This window comes from Ascaphus truei, chromosome 18, assembly GCF_040206685.1.
Source record: "Ascaphus truei isolate aAscTru1 chromosome 18, aAscTru1.hap1, whole genome shotgun sequence".
NCBI classification, from domain to species: Eukaryota; Metazoa; Chordata; class Amphibia; order Anura; family Ascaphidae; genus Ascaphus; species Ascaphus truei.
In genome coordinates, this window is record NC_134500.1 from 573,152 (window position 1) to 586,559 (window position 13,408).

The 13,408-nt window shown below is 48.2% G+C and overlaps 1 protein-coding gene across 2 annotated transcripts in view; it reads left to right on the forward strand.

The window, feature by feature from the left end:
- Positions 1-13,408, forward strand: part of ANPEP (alanyl aminopeptidase, membrane) — a 67,929-nt gene that overhangs the window by 18,427 nt on the left and 36,094 nt on the right. The window contains exons 2-4 of one of the 2 annotated variants that reach the window (XM_075575138.1): positions 8,085-8,468; positions 8,505-8,942; positions 9,647-9,789. In XM_075575138.1, coding sequence (XP_075431253.1) covers positions 8,293-8,468; positions 8,505-8,942; positions 9,647-9,789 — 757 coding nt within the window. In that variant the 5' untranslated portion in view covers positions 8,085-8,292. Of the gene's footprint in view, positions 1-8,084; positions 8,943-9,646; positions 9,790-13,408 lie in introns of both variants that reach the window. The other variant, XM_075575137.1, reaches the window with a different exon arrangement.

Sequence of the window (13,408 nt, forward strand, 5' to 3'; positions counted from 1 at the left end):
TCCATAGGACAAGCAGCGCTGAGGCATCCGGACGCTCCGCGCTGAGCCCCTGCATCCTCAATGAGGATGCCTTGAGAGGAGGCTCACGCGAGCTTTGGAGTTTTCAGCCAAGCGCCAAGCTGTTTTTCAGTGCTCTGTCGGCTGAAAACATCCAATCAGCCTTAAGCAGCGTCAACGTCACGCCGCCGTGACGTCAGCGCCGTGATATTGATGTCAGTGCGTCGCGGGCGATTGGCCCAGCGACGTCACTGCCCCGCCTCCAACCACCTCCCCCCGGCTCCCTTCGCGCATGCTGGCTCGCCTGCAAGTCCGTGGAATCGCGCTGACATAAGCAGGCGAGCCTCAGCGTTAGCGCGCATCCGCTCTCCTCACCCCTCTATGGCCCCGGCCTAAAACACCAAGGAAACACAGAAATACACAATACAGAGAAGCACACGCAGTACATTATATACAGGGAATACAGAGTTTACAAAGTGCGTCTAAACGATGTAATACATTTGTTTTTTGGCCAAATGAGTCACAGGAAAATGGATCAGCAGGGAAAATCTTACAGACCCATCAGATGGATGGGGCTAATGGCTGGGCTTTAACTTTATTATGTCAACCAGTTTGCCACTACTGTCACACGGGCTACTGCAGGTATTATTCCGATGCTGCAGGTGTTATTCCGATGCTGCAGGTGTTATTCCGATGCTGCAGGTGTTATTCCGATGGTGCAGGTGTTATTCCGATGGTGCAGGTGTTATTCCGATGCTGCAGGTGTTATTCCGATGCTGCAGGTGTTATTCCGATGCTGCAGGTGTTATTCCGATGCTGCAGGTGTTATTCCAATGCTGCAGGTGTTATTCCGATGCTACAGACTTGTGTTTGCATATCATTAGCTTTGCGGATCTCTGTGATACTCGGGGATTCTAATGTTCGTTACCTATCTATGTATGTCACGGTATTTGCCTTCATTTAACAGAGCTTTGCATATCTGCCCTTAAGCGTATAGTGTCTGGCAAAATTGTAATTGCACTATTGGGAGCTTTGTGTCATGTCCTGGGATAGGAGCACACACGTGTGATACTGGGATAGGAGCACACACGTGTGATACTGGGATAGGAGCACACACGTGTGATACTGGGATAGGAGCACACACGTGTGATACTGGGATAGGAGCACACACGTGTGATACTGGGATAGGAGCACACACGTGTGATACTGGGATAGGAGCACACACGTGTGATACTGGGATAGGAGCACACACGTGTGATACTGGGATAGGAGCACACACGTGTGATACTGGGATAGGAGCACACACGTGTGATACTGTAGTATACTCTGCCATGGGTGCTCTTCCAGAAGAATCCACACTCCAAACATTCATCATATACTATATATAGCAAAAACTGATGGCACTCTAGAGGTCCTTTATATTGCGAAAAGTACATTTTTTGATTTAAAAAGATCAATGTTTTGGTCCACTCTTGAACCTTTTATCAAGATAACCAATCATAATTTTTGCTATTATATGGGAGCTTTGTGCAGCCATTAACCTTTCTTATAAAGGGCGTCCGAGAAGAATTTAAAAAGAAAGTGACTACGGTAGAAAGAGTTTATGAAAAATCTTTCTGAATGTGTTTGTTGGAATGGTTAAGCTTTCCTCTCCCAAACTCATTCACTCCTCTACGTATCTATTAACCTTTCTACGCCACCGTGTGGCCTTTCCAGGTACTGCAGACAGGAGCAGCCAATACTGCGCATTTATTGACAAACACATCTACTTTTGAGTGATTGTTCAGCAAATTGCATTGAAGCGCTGCGTTGAGCGCACATTGCATTGAAGCGCTGCGTTGAGCGCACATTGCATTGAAGCGCTGCGTTAAGCGCACATTGCATTGAAGCGCTGCGTTAAGCGCACATTGCATTGAAGCGCTGCATTAAGCGCACATTGCATTGAAGCGCTGCGTTAAGCGCACATTGCATTGAAGCGCTGCATTAAGCGCACATTGCATTGAAGCGCTGCATTGAGCGCACATTGCATTGAAGCGCTGCATTAAGCGCACATTGCATTGAAGCGCTGCGTTGAGCGCACATTGCATTGAAGCGCTGCGTTAAGCGCACATTGCATTGAAGCGCTGCGTTGAGCGCACATTGCATTGAAGCGCTGCGTTAAGCGCACATTGCATTGAAGCGCTGCGTTGAGCGCACATTGCATTGAAGCGCTGCGTTGAGCGCACATTGCATTGAAGCGCTGCGTTAAGCGCACATTGCATTGAAGCACTGCGTTAAGCGCACATTGCATTGAAGCGCTGCGTTAAGCGCACATTGCATTGAAGCGCTGCGTTAAGCGCACATTGCATTGAAGCGCTGCGTTAAGCGCACATTGCATTGAAGCACTGCGTTAAGCGCACATTGCATTGAAGCGCTGCGTTAAGCGCACATTGCATTGAAGCACTGCGTTAAGCGCACATTGCATTGAAGCGCTGCGTTGAGCGCACATTGCATTGAAGCGCTGCATTAAGCGCACATTGCATTGAAGCGCTGCGTTGAGCGCACATTGCATTGAAGCGCTGCGTTGAGCGCACATTGCATTGAAGCGCTGCATTAAGCGCACATTGCATTGAAGCGCTGCGTTGAGCGCACATTGCATTGAAGCACTGCGTTAAGCGCACATTGCATTGAAGCGCTGCGTTAAGCGCACATTGCATTGAAGCACTGCGTTAAGCGCACATTGCATTGAAGCGCTGCGTTAAGCGCACATTGCATTGAAGCGCTGCGTTGAGCGCACATTGCATTGAAGCGCTGCGTTGAGCGCACATTGCATTGAAGCGCTGCGTTAAGCGCACATTGCATTGAAGCGCTGCGTTGAGCGCACATTGCATTGAAGCGCTGCGTTAAGCGCACATTGCATTGAAGCGCTGCGTTGAGCGCACATTGCATTGAAGCGCTGCGTTGAGCGCACATTGCATTGAAGCGCTGCATTAAGCGCACATTGCATTGAAGCGCTGCATTAAGCGCACATTGCATTGAAGCGCTGCGTTGAGCGCACATTGCATTGAAGCGCTGCGTTAAGCGCACATTGCATTGAAGCGCTGCATTGAGCGCACATTGCATTGAAGCGCTGCGTTAAGCGCACATTGCATTGAAGCGCTGCGTTAAGCGCACATTGCATTGAAGCGCTGCGTTGAGCGCACATTGCATTGAAGCGCTGCGTTAAGCGCACATTGCATTGAAGCGCTGCGTTGAGCGCACATTGCATTGAAGCGCTGCGTTAAGCGCACATTGCATTGAAGCGCTGCGTTGAGCGCACATTGCATTGAAGCGCTGCGTTAAGCGCACATTGCATTGAAGCGCTGCATTAAGCGCACATTGCATTGAAGCGCTGCATTAAGCGCACATTGCATTGAAGCGCTGCGTTAAGCGCACATTGCATTGAAGCGCTGCGTTGAGCGCACATTGCATTGAAGCGCTGCGTTAAGCGCACATTGCATTGAAGCGCTGCGTTGAGCGCACATTGCATTGAAGCGCTGCGTTAAGCGCACATTGCATTGAAGCGCTGCGTTGAGCGCACATTGCATTGAAGCGCTGCGTTAAGCGCACATTGCATTGAAGCGCTGCATTAAGCGCACATTGCATTGAAGCGCTGCGTTAAGCGCACATTGCATTGAAGCGCTGCGTTAAGCGCACATTGCATTGAAGCGCTGCATTAAGCGCACATTGCATTGAAGCGCTGCGTTAAGCGCACATTGCATTGAAGCGCTGCGTTGAGCGCACATTGCATTGAAGCGCTGCATTAAGCGCACATTGCATTGAAGCGCTGCATTAAGCGCACATTGCATTGAAGCGCTGCGTTAAGCGCACATTGCATTGAAGCGCTGCGTTAAGCGCACATTGCATTGAAGCGCTGCGTTAAGCGCACATTGCATTGAAGCGCTGCGTTAAGCGCACATTGCATTGAAGCGCTGCGTTAAGCGCACATTGCATTGAAGCGCTGCGTTAAGCGCACATTGCATTGAAGCGCTGCGTTGAGCGCACATTGCATTGAAGCGCTGCGTTGAGCGCACATTGCATTGAAGCGCTGCGTTAAGCGCACATTGCATTGAAGCGCTGCGTTGAGCGCACATTGCATTGAAGCGCTGCGTTAAGCGCACATTGCATTGAAGCGCTGCATTAAGCGCACATTGCATTGAAGCGCTGCGTTAAGCGCACATTGCATTGAAGCGCTGCGTTAAGCGCACATTGCATTGAAGCGCTGCATTAAGCGCACATTGCATTGAAGCGCTGCGTTAAGCGCACATTGCATTGAAGCGCTGCGTTGAGCGCACATTGCATTGAAGCGCTGCATTAAGCGCACATTGCATTGAAGCGCTGCATTAAGCGCACATTGCATTGAAGCGCTGCGTTAAGCGCACATTGCATTGAAGCGCTGCGTTAAGCGCACATTGCATTGAAGCGCTGCGTTAAGCGCACATTGCATTGAAGCGCTGCATTAAGCGCACATTGCATTGAAGCGCTGCGTTGAGCGCACATTGCATTGAAGCGCTGCGTTGAGCGCACATTGCATTGAAGCGCTGCGTTAAGCGCACATTGCATTGAAGCGCTGCGTTAAGCGCACATTGCATTGAAGCGCTGCGTTAAGCGCACATTGCATTGAAGCGCTGCATTAAGCGCACATTGCATTGAAGCGCTGCGTTAAGCGCACATTGCATTGAAGCGCTGCGTTGAGCGCACATTGCATTGAAGCGCTGCGTTGAGCGCACATTGCATTGAAGCGCTGCATTAAGCGCACATTGCATTGAAGCGCTGCGTTAAGCGCACATTGCATTGAAGCGCTGCGTTGAGCGCACATTGCATTGAAGCGCTGCGTTGAGCGCACATTGCATTGAAGCGCTGCATTAAGCGCACATTGCATTGAAGCGCTGCGTTAAGCGCACATTGCATTGAAGCGCTGCATTAAGCGCACATTGCATTGAAGCGCTGCATTGAGCGCACATTGCATTGAAGCGCTGCATTAAGCGCACATTGCATTGAAGCGCTGCGTTAAGCGCACATTGCATTGAAGCGCTGCGTTGAGCGCACATTGCATTGAAGCGCTGCATTAAGCGCACATTGCATTGAAGCGCTGCATTGAGCGCACATTGCATTGAAGCGCTGCATTAAGCGCACATTGCATTGAAGCGCTGCATTGAGCGCACATTGCATTGAAGCGCTGCGTTAAGCGCACATTGCATTGAAGCGCTGCGTTGAGCGCACATTGCATTGAAGCGCTGCGTTAAGTGCACATTGCATTGAAGCGCTGCATTAAGCGCACATTGCATTGAAGCACTGCGTTAAGCGCACATTGCATTGAAGCGCTGCGTTAAGCGCACATTGCATTGAAGCGCTGCGTTGAGCGCACATTGCATTGAAGCGCTGCGTTAAGCGCACATTGCATTGAAGCGCTGCATTAAGCGCACATTGCATTGAAGCGCTGCATTAAGCGCACATTGCATTGAAGCGCTGCATTAAGCGCACATTGCATTGAAGCGCTGCATTAAGCGCACATTGCATTGAAGCGCTGCGTTGAGCGCACATTGCATTGAAGCGCTGCATTAAGCGCACATTGCATTGAAGCGCTGCATTAAGCGCACATTGCATTGAAGCGCTGCATTAAGCGCACATTGCATTGAAGCGCTGCGTTAAGCGCACATTGCATTGAAGCGCTGCGTTAAGCGCACATTGCATTGAAGCGCTGCGTTAAGCGCACATTGCATTGAAGCGCTGCGTTAAGTGCACATTGCATTGAAGCGCTGCGTTGAGCGCACATTGCATTGAAGCGCTGCGTTAAGCGCACATTGCATTGAAGCGCTGCGTTAAGTGCACATTGCATTGAAGCGCTGCATTAAGCGCACATTGCATTGAAGCGCTGCGTTAAGCGCACATTGCATTGAAGCGCTGCGTTAAGCGCACATTGCATTGAAGCGCTGCGTTAAGCGCACATTGCATTGAAGCGCTGCGTTAAGCGCACATTGCATTGAAGCGCTGCGTTGAGCGCACATTGCATTGAAGCGCTGCGTTAAGCGCACATTGCATTGAAGCGCTGCGTTGAGCACACATTGCATTGAAGCGCTGCATTAAGCGCACATTGCATTGAAGCGCTGCGTTGAGCGCACATTGCATTGAAGCGCTGCGTTAAGCGCACATTGCATTGAAGCGCTGCGTTGAGCGCACATTGCATTGAAGCGCTGCATTAAGCGCACATTGCATTGAAGCGCTGCGTTGAGCGCACATTGCATTGAAGCGCTGCATTAAGCGCACATTGCATTGAAGCGCTGCGTTGAGCGCACATTGCATTGAAGCGCTGCGTTGAGCGCACATTGCATTGAAGCGCTGCGTTAAGCGCACATTGCATTGAAGCGCTGCATTAAGCGCACATTGCATTGAAGCGCTGCATTAAGCGCACATTGCATTGAAGCGCTGCGTTAAGCGCACATTGCATTGAAGCGCTGCATTAAGCGCACATTGCATTGAAGCGCTGCGTTAAGCGCACATTGCATTGAAGCGCTGCGTTAAGCGCACATTGCATTGAAGCGCTGCGTTAAGCGCACATTGCATTGAAGCGCTGCGTTAAGCGCACATTGCATTGAAGCGCTGCGTTGAGCGCACATTGCATTGAAGCGCTGCATTAAGCGCACATTGCATTGAAGCGCTGCGTTGAGCGCACATTGCATTGAAGCGCTGCGTTGAGCGCACATTGCATTGAAGCGCTGCGTTGAGCGCACATTGCATTGAAGCGCTGCGTTAAGCGCACATTGCATTGAAGCGCTGCATTAAGCGCACATTGCATTGAAGCGCTGCATTAAGCGCACATTGCATTGAAGCGCTGCGTTAAGCGCACATTGCATTGAAGCGCTGCATTAAGCGCACATTGCATTGAAGCGCTGCGTTAAGCGCACATTGCATTGAAGCGCTGCGTTAAGCGCACATTGCATTGAAGCTCTGCGTTAAGCGCACATTGCATTGAAGCGCTGCGTTGAGCGCACATTGCATTGAAGCTCTGCGTTAAGCGCACATTGCATTGAAGCGCTGCGTTGAGCGCACATTGCATTGAAGCGCTGCGTTGAGCGCACATTGCATTGAAGCGCTGCGTTAAGCGCACATTGCATTGAAGCGCTGCATTAAGCGCACATTGCATTGAAGCGCTGCGTTAAGCGCACATTGCATTGAAGCGCTGCGTTAAGCTGCCCACGTTGGCTTAAGGAAAAACTGGATTCTTTGCTGATTGTGGCTCCTCCATTTTTTGACCAATTTAAAAGATGATACATAGATGATTTTAATCAATAGGAACATACTGTGGTCCTGAAAGCTAATGTCATAATAGCAGCTGCTAATTCATTCTGTCTTGCTGCACTGAAATGGATTACAATGTACAGTTTGCATGATCAAATCCCTGCATTGTTTTATCATTGGACTACATTGATAAAAAAAAATAACAACAATGTTTTCAAGAGGACTTGTACCTTTTGGGTTGAAGTAATTGCCCTTCGAACTGGGTGACCAGTAGAAGACTACAATTTCTAGCCACTGTTGGAAAGTGGTTTCAATTACATTTTTGTGCTGACCAGTTCTTGATACTGTTTTTAGCACTTTGCGACTTTGAACACGTCACGATGCTGTCACGATGCTGTCACGATGCTGGCACGTACATTAAAGCATCAGATTGAAAATGCAACAAAAAAAAACTTTTATTAAAGTAGATAGATGTCACATATCTTTGAAAAGTGGAATGTGTATTCCACTCCCATTGTTATAGTAACACGGGGTAAACTGAGCATCTTTGACAATTGAGACATTTTTTGAATGGCTTCATGATGACAAAATGAATTCCCATTGCTGTATCACAAGGTCACTGCTGAATGGACCAGAATGGTTTTATAAGACAAGTTAACCGTTTGGCAGCATAATTTTGTACACCTAGCACATAAAAATACAACATATAGCTAATAACTTAACTGTGCAAACATAAATGGCTGTATTTGTTCTCTAAAATAATATCTCAGTTAACATTATTTTATTTTTTCTATGGTAGCTAAATACAACCTTTATTTTTGTCTTCACAGGAAGATATCAATCCGACTCCAATATTAACTGCGCAGTCTGTCAATGTGTAGATTTGTTGAAGATTTGACAAGATCATACAGCTGAGCGGCTTACAACCTTTGCTCCATCTAGTTAATATTTCACCAATTAGCCATCTGGGTCTATTTGGAGGAGATATAAAGGACCGCACAGCCCTGCACTGGGCCCCTTGTACCTTCTCCCAACAAAATGGCAAAGGGGTTTTATGTTAGCAAGGTCCTAGCAATTGTGGGCATTTTGTTTTCAGTGGCTGCTGTAGCCACGATTATAGCTCTTGCAGTTGTGTATTCTCAAGAAAAGACCAAGAATGATGAGCAGCCCAAACCCACTGAAGGAACACATTCAACCGCAGCCACAACTAGCACCTTAGGAACACATTCAACCGCAGCCACAACCAGCACCTTATTGACCACCACCACTCAACCTAATGAACTCTGGAACAAGCCAAGGCTTCCAAAATCCCTGATACCACATCATTACAATCTTAAACTTCAACCCTACCTGGAAAAGAACAATGATAATCTTTATATCTTCAAAGGGGAAAGCACGGTCTTCTTCAAATGCATTCAAACAACCAACCTTGTACTGATTCACAGCAAGAATCTGAATTATACCACGAGCAATGAATCCCATGCTATTCTTAAGGAGGAAGCAACTGGTCGTGAGATGACTCTACTTAAAACATGGCTTGAGGTGTCAACACAGTATTTGGTGGTACAAGCTGCTGAAAACCTGCAAACCGGTCAAGAGTACTCTCTCTCCACTATGTTCACTGGGGAGCTGAAGGATGACCTCGCTGGGTTTTATCGAAGTGAATATGTAGAAGACAACATTGTCAAGTAAGACTGGAAACTATAACTATGTATCATTAGAACAGTGCAACTTTATAGCCTGTAGGCAGAACAGGTACCTTATAATGTCATTCAGTATATGGTACAGCTTCATAGTATCATTCTTAAAGTGCTAAGAAGTATTGTATTTTCTTACTGTACCAATTACAGTATTAAATATGGTGCTGCTTATAAAATAAATAGATTTTTTTCTCCAAAATGCATTGCAGATCCATCTGACCATCAGTTATTATTTCAACTACAGACGAACAAAAATCATAATCTCTTAGAAACAAAATATTACGATAAGTCATGGGTGGAGCGCCACTGTGCAGGTCTTTTTAACCTCCTTTCATGCTTTAAGTGCAATTACTAGACATAGTGCTTGAATGCAGCAGAACTCATTCCTTGTAAACCCAAATCAGGTTATTTACACATCTTTAACCATTTGCCATCAGTGCATGGATGTCCCCTTTTGCTATTAAAGTATCAAATCCTTTCTGATATATTTCTGTACAAGAAGAGAAGGGGAGCGCTTTTTAAAGAGGAATATTAGATATGTAATAAAAAGAAAATATTGATATCTGCATCAGTGCTGAATCTTGCACAACGGCTCATGTAAGAATGTCCATCCTCACTGGACACTACTAAATGCATTAGTGTCACACAGTAAACTGACCCCTTTCCCGGCTAACCTGTGCTTTTTGTGACAGGGTCATCGCTACCACTCAGATGCAGGCACCTGATGCGCGGAAGTCCTTTCCCTGCTTTGATGAGCCAGCGATGAAGGCTACTTTCAACATCACTCTTACCTACAAGCCACAATATGTGGCACTGTCAAACATGCCATCAATCAGTAAGTCTGTGGCTGTGATTAGCTGGTGTTTGTTGTGTACTCGGGTGTTATTTGAAGACGTTAATGAAGCTAAAAAGTATAAGCCCTGCATTGAAGAACATGACGCCCCTCGGTATTGCATAACCTCAGCGTAGTTTGAGTGCGATTTTGCAACCAAGATATCTGCCTGTTACAGGTGGTCACAAGTGTCCTTACATTGCTAAAAAAAAAAAAAAAAAAAGTTTGAAGTGTAAGGGATTTCTACAAGGTTTAGAGAAGGAGAAACGAAATGGACTTAAAAAATTTAAGGAAACCCTAAATATGAAAGAAACCAAAAGCTCTACGTAGGGTCAGAGGTTTCACAGCGGATAGGACAAGGGGTAGATTAAGTGGGTCAAGTGGTCCCGTCAATTTCTATGTTTATATGTATCAAGTAGAAATAGCTGTGTTAGTCCAGTTACAATAGTGCAGAGTAAATGAGTACTTCAGTGATACCGCTTTTATTTGGACTAACAAAAGATATTATAAGACAAGCTTTCGAGAGTTTTCCTCTCTTCCTCAGGTCAGCGATACTGATTTACAGAGATTCAATGAGTTTAACACAGATGTATAAAGAGAAAAACTAGATGGCATCTAAGGCAGATGATGCAGAGAAGGAACAAACAGACAGGGCAATAAATGGGTGAAAGGGACAGTGTGTCTACAGGGCCATACATCCATCAGCAGGGGGGGGGGGAGAGAATGGGTACAGGACAGGGAGACACAGGATCATACTGTACATCCATCAGCAGTGTGCGGGGGGCGGAGAGGGGGTAAGGGACCCGTGAGACAGGATCATACTGTACATCCATCAGCAGGGGGGGGGAGAGAATGGGTAAGGGACAGTGAGACACAGGATCATACTGTACACATCCATCAGCAGTGTGCAGGGGGGGAGGGGCTGCAGGGGGGGAGAGGGGGTACAGGACCGTGAGACAGGATCATACTGTACTCCACTTTACAGCCTTGACAAACAGCAGCTCTGGGTGGAAGGACTCGGAGAAAAGAGTCACCACCCCACATGAAGATGAAGTTAGGGGGCTGAAGAAGACCCTGCCTCGCCTCTACAGATGCCAGCTGGCTTCAGCCACTGGAGTGGTATGGGCCTCCTGCAGGAAACTCCAAGAACCCTCCCTTTAGCAAATAGGAGAGCACCTGGAATCTGCGGAAACCCTCCCTACAGCCGTTAACATTGCGTGTGCTGATGTGCAAAGCCATGATTTTTGTGTGTCGGGAGGGCTGCTTTGACCAGCCACAGAGGCAATTCCTCGTGAGGCCTGGTACTCTCGCAGCTGATTTCCGAATTTCTGGGCTTGGACTTGCTCCAAGCTCCCAGAATTACTGGCCCTGTGTTTAGCCCTCATGTACGCCCTCATGTACACACGGAGAGAGCGAATGATGAAATTGATATCTCCCCACTTCTTGAGGGCCAATGGCATCTTCGATTCTTTATGTCCATAGAGGGTTTTCTCCAGAAAACGTGCAAGTTCCCGGGCTCCTCCTGGCTGAGGAGTTTATCCCCGCCCTCCTCTGCGGGGACTACCCTTCCCAGCTTGATTGTAATGTACCCTCCTCTTGGTGTCTGAGAAGGAGGATCCATTTCACCCTCTATAGTGGGACCTGAGGGTGGCACTGACTGTGCCATATTGAGGGCATGTTGGGGAGTGGCTCGAGGCAGAGCAGCAGAGGGTGTGGCGTCCCCGGTATTATTTGGAGCCACAGAGGCATGAAGTGCCTTAACAGCCTCATCTACTGCTACCTGTGCAGCCTGGATGACGCAGGGCTCAGTGGCTTCCTGGGAAGGGATCTCTACAGTGGGACCCTTCAACGTATTAATAGAAGGGCTGGTAAGTGGCGGTAGATGGATAGCCATGGGGATGTCCCTAAAATGTCACCTCATTATGGACAGTAACCCCCCATTTAGCAATGGTAGTGTTGGGGACCCCCTTATAGTCCAGGTGCATGCTCTGATGCCTTGCAGCAGTAGCCTGCTGCTTATTCACTGAACCTTGGGGGGCTCCCTCATTCCCCTGGTCTATCTCCAGACCTTCGTCCACTATAACCCCCACTGTGTCTGGAAGTAGAAGTGTGTGTGGTCTGGCACCGGTTCAGCACCAGTTGTTTAAGGCAATGCCACCTGCTGAGGAGGCGCTGTTTCGCTCCTCCTTTTTGCTTTAGGGGGAGGTGTCTCATATAAAAGCCCCTCCCATTCATCATTCATGTCACTCCCAGAAGAGGCAAGGCCACTTTCTGTCAACCCCGCGCCACTAAGAATGCTTATAATGGGGGTAGGGTGTGCTTTAAGGACAGCTGTGACCTCGGGGGCCAAGGTGGCATTCTTCCCTTCATTCCTATAGCTGTAGCAATGGGTCTTGCCACAGCCACTCATGGTAGTGACTGGGAAGGAGGAGGTTTGGAGGCTGCCTTGGTGGTAGGAGTAGCAGGCTCCCGGGGGGAGGAGGGGGGTGGGGCGGGGGCTTTTTTCCTTTGAGTGTCCCACTGTGATGGGCTCAGTGGGACAGGGTGCTAGGTGCTGGAGCCGAGGCTGATTGCTTTGATATCCCCTGGGGGCAACTCTAATGAGCATGCCCCAGCTCCTTGCAGAAGAAGCACCTCACCTCCATGCTATAGAACACATGGTACAGCATCCACTCAAAGGGAACCCCAAAGGATCCCTCGATGCTATCTGCGCCCTGAGGCAGATGCAGCTGCACCTGCCTCTTAAAGAGAGCACCTGTTTTAGTTCTCTCTCTCTCTCTCTCTCTGCGGCCCAGCGGTATTTTAATAATGGGAGACTTTTTCTCCTAGGACCTGCAGGTGGGGGCGCAGAAGGGGATCCGGAATGAAGGGGGGCACATTAGATAGCATTACCCTTGTGCCCAGTCCTTCTACGGGTTCTATTGGGACAAAGGTCCTTCCTATAGTGATGCCCCTCTGTATAACATTGTGGGTGGCAGCCAGTGTACGCAGAAACAGTACAGCCTTGCCATACATGCGGCTGGCTGCCACCACATTAGAGGGGCCCACTATATCAGCCATAGCCCTTACATACTCCCCTATGCCATGGGACCCTGACATATAGCACTGCACCCCATGCTTCCTGCTCAGCTGTGCCCCAGCGGTGACAGTGCTGGGGCTGGTAGCACTTCCACTACACACCACCTGTGCCCATGATGTGGAAGGGGCCACAGGGGTGTGGGTGCTACTAGAAGGAGGGGTGCTTAATGGTGAGGTCCCTGGCTTGGTTACTGCAGGGCTGCAACTTATTTTTTCAGGGTGCACTTTTTGTCCCTGGGGCTAATTAACACCATTCCCCATTTTATAAACAAACAATTAAAATTAAATAGTAAAGGGGAAGGGGTTTCCAGGAGAGAGAGCAATGTGGTGAGAGGGTTATCGGCCTGACAGCAGGGCAGTGCTTACTACTACAGCAATATTTTTTGAACTGCTTTAAAGCTGCTTTTACTTTTCATTGCTGATTCTCTCTCCGAGGTAAAATAAATTAAAAGCAAACTAAACCTTCCCGACACCAAATTAAATAACTGTGCAAAAATAAATACAAATTAATCAAAACAAACACAGAAAATAAAGAACCAGTGAG